This window comes from Haemaphysalis longicornis, unplaced genomic scaffold (genome assembly GCF_048455015.1).
Source record: "Haemaphysalis longicornis isolate Haplotype H1 unplaced genomic scaffold, Haemaphysalis longicornis Haplotype H1 scaffold_7, whole genome shotgun sequence".
NCBI lineage: Eukaryota > Metazoa > Arthropoda > Arachnida > Ixodida > Ixodidae > Haemaphysalis > Haemaphysalis longicornis.
Genome location: NW_027526422.1, coordinates 115,305,308 through 115,323,582, shown reverse-complemented (window position 1 = coordinate 115,323,582; position 18,275 = coordinate 115,305,308). Strand labels below are relative to the sequence as shown.

The 18,275-nt window shown below is 47.5% G+C and overlaps 1 protein-coding gene across 1 annotated transcript in view; it reads right to left on the bottom strand.

Annotated features, from left to right (window-relative positions):
- LOC144146844 (sedoheptulokinase-like) overlaps window positions 1-18,275 on the bottom strand; it is a 74,405-nt gene that overhangs the window by 7,298 nt on the left and 48,832 nt on the right. Inside the window, exons 2-3 of the mRNA XM_077678783.1 lie at window positions 8,679-8,854; window positions 3,770-3,970 (exon numbers count right to left, since the gene is read on the bottom strand). Of these exons, the coding sequence (XP_077534909.1) occupies window positions 3,770-3,970; window positions 8,679-8,854 (377 nt within the window). The remainder of the gene's footprint in view (window positions 1-3,769; window positions 3,971-8,678; window positions 8,855-18,275) is intronic.

The window sequence follows — 18,275 nt, the reverse complement described above, 5'->3', positions numbered from 1 at the left end:
GCCCTCACCAGAAGCTCCCGTCTCATAACCTATATGCACCGAGACCTCACTAAGACTTTGAAAATGTTTGATTGTTATGGCCATTACTTGAACAAACTTCACTTGAACAAACGCTTCGTATACACAAGCTTTTATGAAATCCTTTGACGACACAGCAGTGCACCCGTGCAAATACATTTCAGCTGAAGAAAATCCGATGCGGGGAATATCGGTTGTGGGGAAAAAAAAAGTTTGGGGAAACCTGACGGTACTGCTTTTGCCCATTTCAAGATCAGATATATGTGCGATTGTTCTATGAACTTTCAGTTAAACCTGAATACAGTAAATTTATATACGAATAAAAATATATTTTGTCAAAAGAACTGATGATGACGGCTTACGTAAGTTTAGAAACATAGTAGCTTGTAGGAACAGAGTAAGTTTCTAAATGCAACCCACTCACTCACTTTAGTTACACTTTTTGTAATGCCGTTTAAAATCCCATTACATGCGGCAACTCTACGTGTTATTAAACTGCTTGTAAAACCTTTTAAATTCTTATTACACGCAGCAAATCCACATTTTATTTACACTGCTTGTAACACCATTCAAAATCCCATTACATGCAGCGCATCTACATTGTCGTATAAAATGTACATAACAACGACAAAATCCCAGGTTTCTATATATCTTTACGATAACATTGAAGAAGAAAAACAACGACTTAAAGTTGGTTAAAACAAACTTACAAGGCTATTTTGCACGTTGAAAGAGACTCACGCGAGGTAACGTGCACATGTCGAAAATGCGTAAACTGTTTGCTTCGCGAGGTGGCTTTCTACAGCGGGCGCGCTGCGAAATTTGTTGCCTTCGCTGCAACTTACACACCTAACCTTATTTGACTCCTACTGAATTTGCACGAACCTCAATGGTAATTTACGCCGCAATTTATAAAGAATAATTGCGTGACAAGTCACTATACATATACATGCATGAGCATCGGTATTGGAGAAATTTCTCAGCACGCAATTATTATTGGTCTGTTTTGGTAGCCTGTTCGAAATAATATTACCATAAAACAACTTTTTATTTTCAGAAAAACACAAGTGTACCTGCGTTAATGAAAACCAATCAAACGTAGCTTACAACATGGAAGGGATGTTAGTGAACGTAGAAATGTTTCTTTATTTAACGAAAGCGTTCACCTTTGTGAAATATACCACATTACTTAAAAATATGGCGTGTTATGGAAGCGAGGGTGTTATATATAGGCTTGCTTAAACACTACCTATAAGCAGTCCGTTGCAGCTTGCGAAGCCTAATGTGTTTTTATATGCATAGAAACAGACTGCAGCTGGTGCGCATTAAAACAACAAGCGAACATTCAAGAGTACGCATATTTCGATGACGTCAAGACACATTTTTCAAAATGCCTCATTGTATTTTGACTAATGGCAAACTGATTATAGCTACCAGAAATTAGCACACACTATAATATAACTTTTATATTTGTACACCGAAACACTCACTAGGGTATAAATATACGTGCTACATATGAAAGCTGCGGACCCAAAAAATGTTACCGCGCAGAACGGTGATAACCTTTTTCATTTATAATACTGCCTTTTACATCTCACTTTGACATGTTGATTCGAAAAAGGCCGCGAAACCAGTTTGTATTTTATTTAACGTTCATCAATAGCGTGCTATATTTTAATGTGAATGACCTTATAAAGCGCGGAGTTCAATCAGGCATATGTAACAAGTCTTTTTGCTTATTCTACAGTCGCTTCTGTAGTACTGTGCGGGTGTCGCAAATAATGCAAAAATAGCACCAGCCCTCTTAATTTTACCCTAAGTATCACGAACATCCACTCGGCGCACATTGACCAAGTTGGAGCCGAAGTAATACCGGCCTCCGTAGGTAGCCTTCTTTGAATCGCGCCATGACTATCCTCCGCCAGAGCGAATGATGTCCCAGCGGCCGGTGAACGATCACACGATTATATAAATACTAACCTTATTTCGGTCTTTCAAACCACGCTGTTGTGTCCGATTGCAACTTCAGCGGGGCGTACTCAAAACAACACTATTCCTCTGTCGCTCCACTGAAGTTCATTGAACCAAAGTTCCCGCATCAAAAGGCGCGAGACCTGAGCCCATTTTAATTCGGCGTTTTATACGTTACACGGTGTTTCAGGAGAAATTTAAAAAAAAAATAGGCTTTGGAAGATAAAATTGTTTGTCTTGCGATAAGTAGTCAGAGGCTTGGAGTTCTCCTTGCTACTTAGAGCAACAATTAACTAGTACTTGTTAATTAACTTCATGATTATTGGAGCTAGACGCGGGATTATAATGTAAAAATTGTAGGAGATCATCAGACAACCCGATGCCAGCGTTAGATTTTCGAAAATGCAATTGCCCGCAGACCTACGTCGTGAGTATTTTAGTCCTACGTACGCGCGAATCTGGAACTCGGCGGTGCTGCAAAGCGCCGCAAAGCCGTGCCCACGGGCCGAATTCTCTAAAACGACGAGGCGTCGCTTTGAAACGACGCGGTAGCGCCATGCAAATGCATGTGTTCTGGGGTTGGGGCCGTCGCTTTGGGGTTCTCAGAAGGAAGGATGAGCCGCAGAAAAGCGCTGTGGCAAGGGCTCGAAGCGACACCCACTGCCCCCCCGTCGTTTCACTTGTCGCTTCGCGCCCTTGCCACAGCGCTTTTCTGCGGCTCATCCTTCCTTCTGAGAACCCCAAAGCGACGGCCCCAACCCCAGAACACATGCATTTGCATGGCGCTACCGCGTCGTTTCAAAGCGACGCCCGTTTTTTAGAGAATTCGGCCCACGTGTTGATGTCTGTCAGAGCTGCACACGTCACACGCATGCCGCATTTTATCACGGCCGACCTGGAGCGGGTGAGCGCCTCCCCTATATCACGGCCGCGGTTTTATCTACTGTCGAACGGAAAGTAGGGCGGCGTGCTCCAAGTGACGTCAACACGTGGGCATGGCTTTCCGGCGCTTTGCAGCCGCCGAGCTCCAGATGCGCGCGTCCGGAGGACTCAAGTACTCAGCCCATAGGTCTGCGGGCAATTACGTTTTCGCAAATCTAACGGTAGATATCGGGTTCACTGATGATCCTTTACTATTTCCACATAACAATCACAACCCTAACTGTAATAATCAAAATGTTAGTTAACAAGAACTAGTTAATTGTTGCGCTAACTAGCAATCGAAACTCGCTTTCTTCCGTCCGCCACGGCTTCTGACCACTTCGCGTAAGAAAAACAATTTTCACTCCGAAAGCCCTTCTTTTTTAAATTAGTTCGTCTTCCCTGAACCACCCTGTTCATACTAAAGGGCAATCTGTCCTGGCAGTCGCGTTCTGTCGTGGGTGCCGCCATAGCAGCAAGCGACTTTTCACGCCTACTTGACTTGACTAGCCACGTGGCTTCTTTTTGCACTTGAAGCCAAAATCAACAACGATTGTAACATTTTTTTCGCGTTCATACAGCATACAGCTTCTAAGCAATCCTCGAAAATAAATCTTTTACCACATTTAAATATTCTTTTAGAATGAAATAGTTGCAACTTTTCACCCTGTTCACGAGCCATGCCAAGGACAAGTGTAATGCATCTTCCCGGTACATGACGGAACGATCGCTGAGGCGCTACTCCTATAGACAGTGGCGCCAGATTTCCTTTTAGTATATGTTAGTGTAAAACTCTATGCGGCGTCCCACCGTACCGATAGAGGCAGCACGCAACGCCCGCTACGGTGCACGCCCTCACCGAGCTGGTGCATCCATTGTTGCAGCATGCGCACGAACAGCGCCAGCACGTTTCCCCCGTTGAGCGAGGCGGCCACGGCCAGGTAGCGGCCGCCGAAGTAGGGGAAGGCCTCCAGGGCGCAGCCGGGCGCCGAGCTCAAGGGCGGCACGAACGAAGGCTCCAGCAAGAACGACAGTTGCGCCGACGTGCTCATGTTCAGCACTGCAGAAATAATCAATCGGCTTTCAATAATCAATCTACCAATCTTTATTAAAGTGTCCAGAAACAGCCGAAGCCCTCGTGCTGGCACACTGAGAGGGAAAAGAAAGGCGGCGCTGAAATATATCAACGGCTGACAGATACACAGTCAGTTAAAAAATTCAAAGAGTAAAAAAAAACTAGAACACTACGAAGTTTAAAAAATAAATTAATTCCATCAAACCTACATAACCCGACTCGTATAGATTGTAACGTAATATTAATGTAATCATCATCATCATCATCATCATCATCATCATCATCATCACCACCACCATAAGTCTGGTTGTGTCCACTGCAGGACGAAGGCATGTCGCAAAGATCCCCAGCCACGTCTATCGAGTACTAGCTGAGTCCACCCTTTACCCTGAAACTATAGCAGCTCATCCCTCCATGGAGTCCTGACGCACCCCTGTTGTGTTACCCCTACTGCAAACAACAGACCCGAAAACATCGCAGGGTGCTTGTGTTGTGTCCCGCAATCTGGCTGTGCTAGAAATAATCAACAGACAGTGCGCGGAAAAAATGATTGCACATCCATGGCTGGATCTTTAGGAATTCCCGAGCACCTCGTCCTTCTCCTTTGCGAACTTGTTCGGCGCTACGCGCCCGCCTCGCTCCGGCTTCAAGAAAGCCGCAGTGCGGCTTTTCTCGCACGTACGTCGCAGGCCGCGCTGAACGTGCTCAGCGCTCTAACCTTCCTCAGTGGTCCCGTTTACTCCCTTTAGCAGTGTCATTGAATACCTGCCGCTGTTTTTGTTGCCCACCAGTACCGGCACTTCGTCGCCGTCCTTACCATTCCTTCCTTCTTAGCTGACCGCACCAGCTGCAGACTCGATTCTACGTCTCTCAATACAACAGGTTGGAGTCGCGGAAAACAATCCAGGCAGAGACAGCTGTCGAGCCACGCTTCGACTTGGAACGTCAATGGGTACGCCTCCAGCGCTGCGAAGGCAGCTCTCTTCCCGCGGTTTCTCCACTCTTCCGTTCGGTGACGCTTCTATGGCTCGCTCTGTAGACAGAGCGACGTGGAAGTTTTGCCGCCATGCCCCTATATATTGCTCCCACACGAAAATTGGTAGCAGCACACAAAAATGATGACAGCGCTGGGCCAAAACCTATGTACACTTTTTGCACCATGCCATGGCCACTCGATCTCTCCTCGTTGGTGCGGCCCGCGGATTCGTCTCGCGAACTAAAGAACGCGCATGAAGGCAGAAGTTTACTCATTTGCCACGGTGCGAAATGGGGGCGCTGCTTATCGCTACTTAACGGAAAGTGAATTGGGCAGCAGTACAGGATAGTAAAGTAACGTTATAATTTACGTGGGAAACGAGCAGAGAAGAATCTGGGAGGACATGCGAACAGAAAAGTCATACTAGCACAAATATTCCATAACATTTACTTTTCCTTTTTGGCGAGGTGATTGTACAGTGGTTTTACGACTAAGGTTGCTGTGCAGCGCCACCCCGTTACAAGTGGGTAGCCGCTAAGCATCGTCATCATCATCATCATCAAAAACGCCTCGTACCTGATTGCACCACCTCGTGCGAAGGTGGTATCATTTATACTAAATACTATATGGCACCCTTAAACTGCCGTCGTCTGGTGAGCCACCAACTTCGATTTTTTTTGGCACTGGTATCAGTTTTACCGGTATGTGGATGAATTACACTACATGCGATGCCTAAAGATTTCTCCGTGCCGCTTTGTAAGTAGAATGCCTCACGAAACCGGGAAGTGTGCTACCATGAGCTGCCGTACACAGAAAACCTCTGGAATGCCTGGCTGCACAACAGTTCACGACAAGGGTGTGACAAGACCAGCCAGTGGCAGCCAAGCTCCAAGACCATCGTGTGTTCTCATCACTTTACCGCAGACGATTACAAGGTAGGAATGAAACGCATGGTGCTGTTTCCAACAGGCGTGCCCACTCAGTTTCCTTTCCATACCAGCCTACACGTTGCATTCTCGTCTCGTTCCAAGGACCGAAAACTGCTTCGGGCGACAGGTAACGCGTGCACGCAAGCGAACAATTTAGGAGAACCGGTGTTAGTGACAGAAAGGAAAAACATCCTCATCTAGAAGAACCCGAGGCTGAACGCGCAGGCAGGTAAGCGTTGCTTCCGGTGGGCATGCCGATGGTGAGAATTACTAGGAAAGGGGATTCAAAAAAAGAAAAATATCAGACGACATTTGACCTGGTTCGGTATATTGAAAATACTAAAAGAAACGCACACCGCCATTAAGTGAAAGTGCTGACACGGAACGAACACTTGCAAAAATGTCAGCATACCTATGATGAATTCAGAGAAAAAGCTCAGCAATATGAGTACAACCGAGCTGCGCAAGAACTAAAGACCCTTCTGGAAGCCGCGCAAGGAGGAGGTAGAAATGCGAAATTTGTCATGGATTAGATTATCGAATTTTATAAAGAGTGGCCGAATAGGTAGGGGCTTACGGCGCACGAACGTTGGTTGTGGAAGGCGACATCTTGTAAAGGTTAGGATCATGTGCGGGGAAGGAAGCTGCTGAGGCTGCCGCGTCGAAGCATGCTACAACTGTTTGTCGGATCTCATACAAGAGTTCGACATGGTCAAAAGCGCACTAGGCAAGGACAGAACAGTCAGTGACACGGGACGAGCGCTAGACATTACCTGAGACTTTACTGGCAGGAAACGCAACAAATATAAATGCGCAGAAACGCTAAAAAAGATACGGACGGTGCAGCTTTCACAGGGAATGTTATTGGAGCACGCATTCGTCATTTTCCTTGATATTGCAGAACGCCTCGAAGATCTCTCTTTGTAGCTGAGTCCTAAAGCTGCGCAGGACGCGTATTCCCTGATCAAGGAAAATGACGAATGCGTGAGCACACCGTATCTGGCTTTGCACACAAACAAAAAAGCCCATCTATAGCTTCAATCACATTCTCTGTGACAGCTGCGCCGTCCGTATCTTTTTTAACGTTTCTGTGAATTTATATTTATGTTGCCTTACCCTTCAATAAAGCTTCAGTTGATGTCTTGCCCTCATCCCGTGTCACTGTCTCTTCTGTCCCCGTCTAGTGCGGTTTTCACCATGTGGAAGTCGTATAACCAACTAGCCCAAATTTCTGCGTTGAATGATACAAGAGAGACTGGTGTAACAAGCCTAATAAAGGGACGGCTCCAAGTAAAGAGACAAAGCATCTGATCGGAAAAAGAAACATACCTCCGCAGTAGTATTGGTAAAGTGTAAATACAGCAAAACGTATTTTATAATTGTCAAGTTGATAAAATTTTCATGCTTGTTGATATCAGCTGTGAACCGCGAAGTGGTGGTGCCATTGAAATAGCCAACAGGCTGCTTTGCTTTGTCCTGCAGGGGCTTTCCACGGCTTACGTTATCCCCGTAGGGTACTTTTGTCAGGAATCTGTAACATGACCGGCTGCGCAACCTGACGCTCAGAGTTCTGAACGCTGTCCAAGAGGCGGGGATCCTCATTTTCCGTATTGTTGCGGACAACCACGAGAGAAACACGACCGTGTTTCGAGGTATGTGCGCTGATAACACACTACAGCACGTTGTGCCCCATCCGATATGGAAAAATGACCCATTATTACTCTCATTTACCCGAACCATCACAGAACGAATCTGCTTTCGTTTCCGACCGGCCGCAACCGCTGATAATGATTATTATTAGTGGCTCTGCTTTTGAGACGGGACGTCGGTTGTCAGCAACCGACTCGCCTGTTTTATCCCCTTACTTACCCTACACTTAACCAATCTAGCAGATTTGCCTCCCCATATCCCCCTCACCCGTGTTAAACTTCCATCGCTCCCTCCCACTTTTTTCCCTCTCCCCGCTGTTCTAAATTCTCATCCATATGATGACTCCGCTTGCGTACCCATCTCTTCCCTACTTTTCCTCCACCACCATTCCAGCCGTCTCTTCGTTGCCTTTATGACCCTGAAATTGAGACTCCCCCTCACCCCAAAGTCCCAAAGCCTCCGCCAACATCGTTTCCCAATCGCTCCGCGGCGGTCTTATCTCTGTGCAGTCTCTGACAATATGCTATATGGTTTCTCGATCTCTGTCGCAACATATACGTTTCATCCTGCTGCCTGTAGAGACCCATGTATGCCCGGATTCTCAGACACCCCTACCGTGCTACGATGGGCAATGGCACTGCTTCTCATATTGTCATAGAAACCTTCCTACCTGATGTCTCGTTTCTCTCTCCTGTAAGTCTCCAGGGTATTTTTTTCGTTTGCATTCTCTGGGTCCAATTCCTCGTCTCTGCTACCTTTACCTGCTTTTTAACGGTTTGTATACACCTCTTCCCCTACCGATTTTCCGTACCGCTCCGTCAGCTGTGTGGTCCTCCGTCTACACCTCGTGTCCATGCTCCTCATATAGAGGTAATTAAACACTCTCGCGGCCCATTTTTCATCCTCCATGTCCGAAAGTCGCTCCTCAAACTTTTTCTTGCTTTGCGCTTCCCTTGCCTCGAAGGACAAGCTCGTATTCCCCTGCACTACGTCGCCGATACCAAGCGCCACAGGCGACGCGGCGGAGTGAAAAAGAACTATCGCTCTCACAGCCTCGGACAGGAGCATTCGACAGGCCGCACCAAAGGGGTGTAGATCGAGCGGCCGTGACCGTTCGGTAGCGGATGCATACACCTACCGGCATCGCGGTCGCCGGCGCACACCGAGAATACGGAGCACTGCATGTCTCCCAGGGCCGCGTGCACGGGCGTACCGGCGGGGATGCCGTACCAGGGATGCTCCAGGTGACCGGCCACAATTCCTGGCGCAACCACGCTCGGCAGGACGCCCACCGGGAACCCCGCACCTGCCAGCCTGCATTGAGCGTATAGGAGGACGCGCGTTTCAGAGAAAAAACATATAACAGGTAGTTTGTTGACAACAAATCCCAATTCCATAGACACCTATTATGAATCTTACTGGCTTCAAAACCGATGAAAGTGTTTTTGAAATAGTCCTTATTTCGTTTTACTCACAAAGGTGGCGCAAAGGTGACCATTACAACTCGATCGGAAGGAAGGAAGGAAGGAAGGAAGGAAGGAAGGAAGGAAGGAAGGAAGGAAGGAAGGAAGGAAGGAAGGAAGGAAGGAAGGAAGGAAGCAGCAGTACAGGAAAGGCAGGGAGGTTAACCAAGGAACTGTCCGGTTGGTTACCCTACACACGAGGACAGGACAGGGATACGGGAATTGAAAGGGAAATAGAGGTCCCCGGTACATGCTACAGAGAAGCACTAGGAAGAGAAGCAAAAACAAAAGGTTCGGGAATGGTTAGAACAAAGACAGTACGAACGAGCTCTAAAACGGCAAATGCTTTGGTACTAACTTATGTACGAGTATTCAGAGGGAAAGGAACATTTCTGAAGCCATTCTTGTACTGACGCAAGGATATTTTGCACACTTCATTTTCATAGTGGTCCGAGTTCCCCACGATTCAGAGGCTAAATTAAGAAAGCAGAAACGAAATTCAAGATCTCCAGATCTACCCGTCGCGGTGGCTAAGCGGCTACTACACCCCTCGCAAAGCGGGCAGACCGTTACTACCCTCAAGAGCTTGCGATCATCTCGCTTTGTACACGGAGACTGGACAGCGCATTCCCGAAGTTTCGGAGATCCGCGTACTCGGCATGCACATTCACAGCAAGGGCGACAAGACAAACCTTATGAAGAAGCTTGTACTCAAAACAACAAGTACCCCACGCCTTCTACATCGAGTCTCCACGGCCCGAGCCGGAATGCGGGAGGACGGCATGATGCGATTAGTGCAGTCTTTCGCCGTCAGCCACATTGCCTAGACGGCGGCGTACCACACGTGGACCACGACCGAAAGGGACAAGATAGACGCCATGATACGCAGACTCTACAAACGAGCACTCGGACTACGCGAGTCTACAGACAACGAGCGCTTCTCCCCCCTGGGGGTTCACAACCGCGTCGAAGAAATCATCAAAGCACAACTCGCTGCCCAGTACGAACGCCTCGCAACCACCCGAACGGGACGCCACATCCTCGAGATCCTCGGATATGGCCCCCAAGTCACGGGAAGACACCTTTCCAACTTCCCCGATACGATCCGAGCCAATATTCACGTCAGTCCCATCCCTAAAAATATGCACCCCGACTACAACCAAGAACGCCGCCACGCCCGGACCAAATTCCTCGTGGAGCAATATGGGGACGACTCCCGCGCCCGCTACGTCGATGCGGCCGAGTACGCGGCAACGGCCGATACGCGATGGTTGCGATCAACGCCTGCACGGGCCAAGCTACCCAAGCCGCCAGCGCATGCTGCAACAACGCCACTGCGGCCGAAGAGTTGGCCATCGCCCTCGCCATGACCGAACCGGACTGCGACACTATCCTCAGTGATTCTCAACAAGCCCTCCGCAACTTCCCAAGAGGACGCATCAACCCCCAAGCCGCCCGCATTATAGAGCGAACAGCAATCTCGCCAGGCCTACTCAAGGAATTATGGTGGATCCCCGCCCATGCGGGAGATAGTTCACCGTATGCACCGAACCACAATGAGACGGCCCACAGGGAAGCGCGGGCTCTCACCCACCGCGCCCCCACCGGAACTGCCCGTCCAGAGTGGGAATGGTGGACGGCGACTGAAGACTCACTGAGTGGATACGGAGAAATCCTCAAGAACATGAGGGCTGCTCGCAAGCTATTCCCCTCACCCCACAAATCTCTAATCAGGGAAGACGCAGTATACCTACGACGCCTCCAAACTGCGTCGGTGCTCACACCGGCGCTCCTCCATCACATGTACCCCGACGACTATCCCAGCGCACAGTGCGACGTCTGCAAACAAGGTACGGCCAATAGCTGGTACATCCTATGGGACTGTGCTGCCATCCAAGACGGCGTCAGCTTCACGGAATACCCCGCAAATCTCCAAATCGTCATCACCTCATCCAGCAAGTGGGATCAAGAGTGGGCCATCCAGCAGGTTCTCAAAGCACTCGAAAGGCGCGGACTCCGCAAAGGAGTCCCTGTCGAGTAGGGCTGCCCCAAGAGGATGCAACACTCAGCCACGTTGACGTAGGCCCGTCAACTGGGCTTTCCCTACTGCAGGATTTATTCAATAAAGTCTTTTCCATCCATCCATCCAAACTTAATCCGCAGCCCTCCACTACAGCGCGCCTCATAGCCTATGTTGCGTCGGCGCGTTAAATCCTAGAATCAAAACGACCTCTAGATCTCTGAAGTCTTGTCTTCAGTCATAGAGGATTGGTTCATAAGAGCTAATTAGGTCATGTTGGGAGATGCCCTGGTGCTTGGAAACGCCTAATTACTCCCCAACCCCATGATGCCATCGTTTGGAGAATTCATTCATTCATTCATCACCAGCCTATCTACGCCCACTGAAGGGCAAAGGCCTCTCCCATTATTTTCCAATTATCCCGGTCCTGTGCTAACTGCGACCAATTTATCCCCGCAAACTTCATCTCATCAGCCCATCTAACTTTCTGCCGCCCCCTGCCCTGCTGGCCTTCTCTAGGGATCCACTCTGTTACCCTTAATGACCAACGCTTATCTTGCCTTCGCATTACAAGCCCTGCCCACGTCCATTTCTTCTTAATTTCTACTAATATGTTCTTAACACGCGTTTGTTCCCTGACCCACTCCGCTCTCTTCTTGTCCCTTAATGTTACACCTACCATCTTCCATTCCATTGCCCGCTGAGTCGTTCTCAATTTAAGTTGAACCTTCTTAGCGAGCCCCCAAGTTTCTGCCCCGTAGGTGAGTACCGGAGAGATGCAGCTGTCATACACTGTCGTTTGGAGAATAGGGGAAGAACCATTATAGATTGATGCCATCGTTGTGAGACTACGGAAAGTATCACGTTTCCAAAGTTCGCTCGGACGGGTTCTGTGCCCTTAAAAAATACCGGCATTCAAGAAGTGGCGGATCTAGAACAAAATGGAGAAACCCGACCGGCTGATTATTCAAGCTGTTCGTCGAAATCATGACGCAAGCTTTGGAACGCTGACTACCGCTTCTACGTCGTTTATTGAATTCTAACGAGCTACACAAAGCAGTGCCATTCCCCGAAGTCTTTGGGCTTTCTCCCGGTTGCCTCATTGAACTCTGAGCGTCTAATTGCGACTGCGAGAGCAAAACGGCCTCTATTCAAGTTTTATGAACGTGGGAAACCTGCAGGAACTTTTCTAAGTACTCGACTGAACCCGAAGAATGCCCGTTTCCAGTCAGACCACTTACACTGCGATTGTTATCGAGGATCGCCCGTTTTATTGCGACCGGTCTTGGACTATCTACTATACTTTATACTGTGCGGCCGATTACTTCCGGTAACGACAATAACTGGCTAACGTATAAGAAACTGACCTCTACAGTTTCCTGAAGTACATGAAGCCACCCGCATCATGTCGCTTATTTTTCATTTCTCTTAGTTTTGCATCTATATCAACTGCTTTGCACATAGTCTCATCATATTTGTTATGACCTGTTGCAAAACGACGCAATAAAAAGTTTCCACTTCAAATAAATACTCCTTTTTTTCTTTTCACGCATCGCATTATCCACTCGCTCGCGCTTATTTCCATAGACGCTTTCCACCACGCTTAGGTTTTACCGGCAGTATTTATCTCCCGCGTCTCTGTACACGAATCGCTCTTGCTTTTTGCTTCACCAAGCGTCATTCACGTCGGCTAGACTGAGGCAGTCCAACGCAGTAATCGTAGTGATCGAATTCATACGTGGGATAATTATGTATTCGCAACACCACTTCAGTCTTGACGCAGCAAACAGCGCACTAACTCATGGAAAAGCTAGTATACCGCCCCCACATTTCCTTTCATTTGGTTTGCAGTCATGTAGGAGTTACAGTAGAAGCAATCCACGGTTTAGCGCGCCGGTACAGACTGGTAGTTGCGATCACCATGCTTCCTTATAATTACGCGTACAGCAGCTCTTTCGTAGACGTGTTTTGTTTCTCGCAGCAACCCGTATTTTCTTCTATGCAGATAATTTGTCGCCTTCGCAGGGCAGGATTTCCAAAACGCTCACGCCAATTCCAGGAACACGTCAATGACTACACCACACAACTTCGCAAGCCTCTGCGTACGTTGGCGTGCTCAAAATACACAGAAGTGCGTTTCTAACTGAAGGAGTACCTTCGGGTAAGGAGCCCACTGCTATTATCTGGAATCCCGTTCGTAGTATTGCCCATAGAATTAGCAAATTAATTTAAATTACAACACAACAACATTAGTTCAAGCTTCCCACTCACACGGAAATTAAATATGGCAGGCTCGCAGCACTGTTCGGAAGCCTCGTGTACAGGAGGAAACAAAGATGTCTAGTAGTAGTGGTAAAAACTTTATTAGTGGAAAGGGAGAACAAGGACCCTGGGTGGGGTGTGGGGAAATGAAGAGTGCAGGGGAAGGTAAAACACCTCAGACATTCCCAAGTTCACATAAAAGAGTCGTTGTTCATGTTCAAGTTCACTCAGCACTGGCAGGCTTCACATGGCTTCTCGTAGAGTAGCTGCAGCAAACATGAGGGAACACAGTTCAGATCATGATTATAGAGACCGTTGGCTAAGATTCCTAGAATACCGCTTCCGTCGAAAAACTGCACCACTCTGAAAACTAACTATATGGCCTCAACATTCGTTCGAAGAGTATTCGTTGGCACTTTTTTAGGTACACATGGTAGAAGTAGACTCACTGTTGACGAGTGTGTTACACACCGTTCGTGCTGAACGTTTCACAACCCCATTGTTTTCGGCTACGAACAATAATGACTACTGAAACGAGCACGCAACAGCAGCCTCCGTAGCCCAGCGTAAGAAAGGCAAGAACGCAGTTCCTGCTTAGCAAGTGCAATTGGTCCATTTAGTTCCTTTCGCTATATATTTCGTCTTGTTTGGCAGGCTGCTTCGTTTCAGTCATGTACAGAGCGACCACAGTGGCCTGGACACTTCCGCCTCTTGTATGTCCTACTGCGTCATATTACCTCATTAAAGTTCATGAAATCGTCAACGTGTGCTGTCGCTATTCCAGTGCTTATACCGTGCACCGGTTCTTCCGAGCACATCACTCATTGCGGATGTGCCAGGATGCCGACACAACCACTGTGTTCGCCACGTAAGAATCACAACGAGTAAAATGCGAACACAAAAATACGAAACCACGCCTGCAAGCTGAACTTCGGTTCCATGTACGCCAAATTATTGCGGAATAAATTACGGTGAAGTACAGTCCTCAACCTCCGTTCATACACCCGGGCTTGACTAATATTTCACATCGGGAAATGAAGCTCGTCAAACTCTGTGTGTTCAAATCTACACTATGGTGTTTCTGTTTCATTGAATAGTGGCTGCACAGCAATGAGCAGCGTCTTGTCAACGAGGGCCCTTTGGAACACCCGCAGACAATGTAGGGGAATATTGTAAGCAATGTTGCGTGCGAAGATTCATCAGGGCACTTAAGTCTAGCTTTGAAAGCAAAGCCTAGCAATACTTATTAACAACTTATTCGCTGCAACATCTCATTTGGATCACTTCCTTCGCTTTCGTTTTTTTTTTTGTCTTCAGGCGCGAATTACTTCGTCTTCCTTTCTGTTACCCCATGTATGCGTACCTTTTATCACATTACTGTCTTCGTCTACGTCCCGAATTACGCCAGCCATAAGACTGGCTCACTTTACAGCTTCCGTGGAATCAAGGTTCTGCGTGGCTTGTGCGCATATGTTGCACGCATATGAGCTATTACGTTCACCTGTCACGCAGTACGCATTAACGTACTACTACATTTACGCTTCTTATACGTAAAAACAGCGCAAAAGACAAGACCAAAAAAAGATTAGACACATGCAGCGCTATATTTTGGCACTGTTTTTTTTTTTTTTTCGTTTAAGCATTACGTGCAAACTGGTCCGCGTTACATCTCTTTTACGTCTCCAATTCTTAGTTTTGCGAAACGAACACATTCCCGTAAAAGCGGCAATTTCTCGGCCAATCCTCTAAGTGTGTGCGTGCCACGATGAACAGAACAACAACGGCTTTTGTTCGGCGCTGGCAACGTGCGGAGATCGCAGAGTTCATAAATCGCCAGGCTCCTACTGTCCCTCGGATCGCATGTGTGTTTACTTATTTACTCTTTACTGCGGCGTTATTTTCTTGGCGCGGAAACAAAAACGACGACGCTTTCCCGCAGGTCAGGGCACTTAAGGCTCCATAACATATCGCCAGAAGTATAGCCCACTTATTCATGCTGACGCCCAACGTTTCTATCTAGGCTCTCCACGCATGAAGAGGGCGAAAACGTGGCGACAACAGCGGCCTCGATGGAACCTGCCGATCGATTACCGGTGTACAATCACAAAAGCTCGACGGACGCTGCTCTCGAGAGACGCCAGCAGGCAAGAGATATGTAAGCGCGTGAAGCAAACAAACGCAGGCCCCGCGACAGCGACAACACTTCAAAGAAAAACGCCCTCGTCTCTTCGATCTTAGTCTGGCTGCAGCGTAATTATGGCAGGCGGCTACGTACAACCGACATCCCTTCGGAAAGGAAGAAAGGCCCGAGTTTTGCCTTCTCTCCAAACGTGACACCTGAAGTTAGTTTCCTTGCTTCCCATTGGTCGCTGTATCCGATAGCCACTGTTATCTTAGACGGCTGCCAATAGAAACGTTCAGTCTACTTTGACTACCAGTATGACGGCTATTATTCCGTGCGCAGGCCTTCTTAAAGAATGGGTGGTGTCCCTGCAACCATCACACACCCTCCCCTTCCCAGCCGTCTCCCAACTAGCTTCCCAGGAGGAGCGACAATGGGGGATAGTTATGTTTTGTGTGGCGCATCGTCTGGTGGGTGTCACTTTGCACGTCGCCGCCGCTGACATCTCCTTCGCCTTAACGTCCTTATTATCCCGGCGGGTGACAGCACCACGGCTCAACGCAGCTGTATGAAGGCCCTCTGCAAAAGTCAACAGTACCGAACCAAAGTAGCGCCTGCTTTCAAGTATAGGACGAGGACTTCGTTGCTTCTTTAGTTATTCCTTTTATGCGAATATTTCTTTGTTTTTCTCATTTTTTGAATGTGTAGCGTCTGTTTCCATGAGGACTTATAAAGCATTATGTGCTCAAAGAAGCCCTGCTGAAAGGATGTAAAAAAAACCGCCGTCTGCAATTTTGGTGTCTCAAATCGATCCTCCTTTAACGTGTTTCCAAAGCTCGCAGACACTCCGCTCAGCTGCGTTCATTATTGTTGCATCAGTGTTTTCATTCATTGAAACCATGTCAATAAAAAATTTTTTGGATACTTAAGTCGCTTACGTGCTTTGGAAGGCGAAAGACTGGCGCACTATTGTTACGGGTATACTTTTAATACACACGACCACACGTCGACACAGCAGCCATGCTATTTCAACATTCTTAATCGATTTTAATCCACCTTAATCACACCCTTAATTAACATTATTCATTAACGAGTCATATAGTTCCACCTTAACCCCGCCTTACTAATCATTACTATAAATGACTAAGCGAACATTATTTTATCTTATTCCACCTTAATCCATTTCTCTTCTTATTAACCCACCTTTATCTGGCTTCAAATAATTATTCTAAATCACCAGTCAATCCTCTCTCTTGGCCCTTTCTTCCTTTTCCCCCTCCCCTAACAGAGTAGCATGAAGGCGATTTTGTACGCCGGCTAAACACTGTTTTCTAATAAAGAGCTTCTCTCTCTCTCTCTCTCTCTCTCTCTCTCTCTCTCTCTCTCTCTCTCTCTCTCTCTCTCAGTCAATCCTTATTCCGCTTTAAATGACCTCGATCTACTCAAAATACCTCAATCCCACCTTACTCATAATTACTATCAATCGCTAATGAACCCCATTTAGCTTGGGTAATTATTAGTCATCTCTTCTACACGGCTCGCATGCTCATCTACAGAACAGTTCCCACCGCTGAGGTCACGTGACTTTTGGTACCAATTATGTTGACACCGACAACGACGCCACCTACCGTTCGTGTTTCATGAGACATACGTAAGGATTTCGCCTTTAATGAGCCACGAAAACAAAATACATGGTCCACTTCATTGAAAAGAATGCGTTTCCCGATAACAACGGTACCAGTATTAGCTCACTTCGACCGAATAGTAGAGATAATCAGGAAAACTTTTGAATCAGTCATGCCCCCCAGGCATTTTTCAGCTATTTCTCCATGACGTCACAGGATCTTGAATCTTGTTTGTGCGATTGGCGGCCCCTGCCCTAAGCCACCTTCTAGACCCGTGACCGGGCGATTGAAGCCGGCCTCCGGTTCGGTCTCATCCCGTAACTTGAATGCTAAATGCAGTTAGCACGATGATAACTGAGTTTTTACAGCTGGCCCCTATTACGTCATTGGTGCCCCTATTACGTCACTACAGCGCGACATTGCGCAGTTCTTCATATTTCTTTCATTTTTTTGGTAAAAAAAAACGGCTTTTTGCCGCTAGAATAGAGCTAAGTACGTTACCAAAGGCTGCTTCTTTCAAACTGAGGGAAGTTGTGCACGGTCTTCATGCCCGCTTTAAAAGTTCTAAAAACAGACGCATGTCTAGATGGCACAAATTGTGCGTAATCGTGAAACCAATAGAGTTCGCCAAATGATACATAGCTCATGAGATCATTGGTATTCGTTATAAGCGGTCAGAACGTACGTCGGAAGCAATCACTAGCGAGTACTTGTTTTGACCAGCGAAGCGGCACTTCCGCGATTGGTTCTGTAGCGCTTAGTATGACCGGCGACGCGCGATCACGTGCCTGAGCACTACGGCGAGGTCGGCAGTAACCGACAAAATATGAAGCTTTCTGGCGCACGACATATAATACGGCATGTAGGTAACACAAAAGTTAGGTGAAAGATATCAGAAAATTTTATTCTTTTTTTGTGCTGAACATTCGCAATAAATTTGGCTTTCACGCAAGGCGTTTTTGTAAACGCCGAAAGAAAATGCACAAACCCCTATCCCAGGTCGGTCCCGCACCGCACACGATTTCATCCTGAACGCTGCATCAGTTAACGAAATGCTTTCTCAGAGTACCCGCCGCGGTGGCTCAGTGGCTAAGGCGTTGCGCTGCTGAACACGAGGTCGCGGGCTAGATTCCCGGCCGCGGCGGCCGCTTTTCTGATGCAGGCGAAAAGCAAAAACGCTAAAATGAATATTCTTAGTTTATTTTTGCGCGCTTCTTAATGTTAGTTGCACGCATTGTTTTAA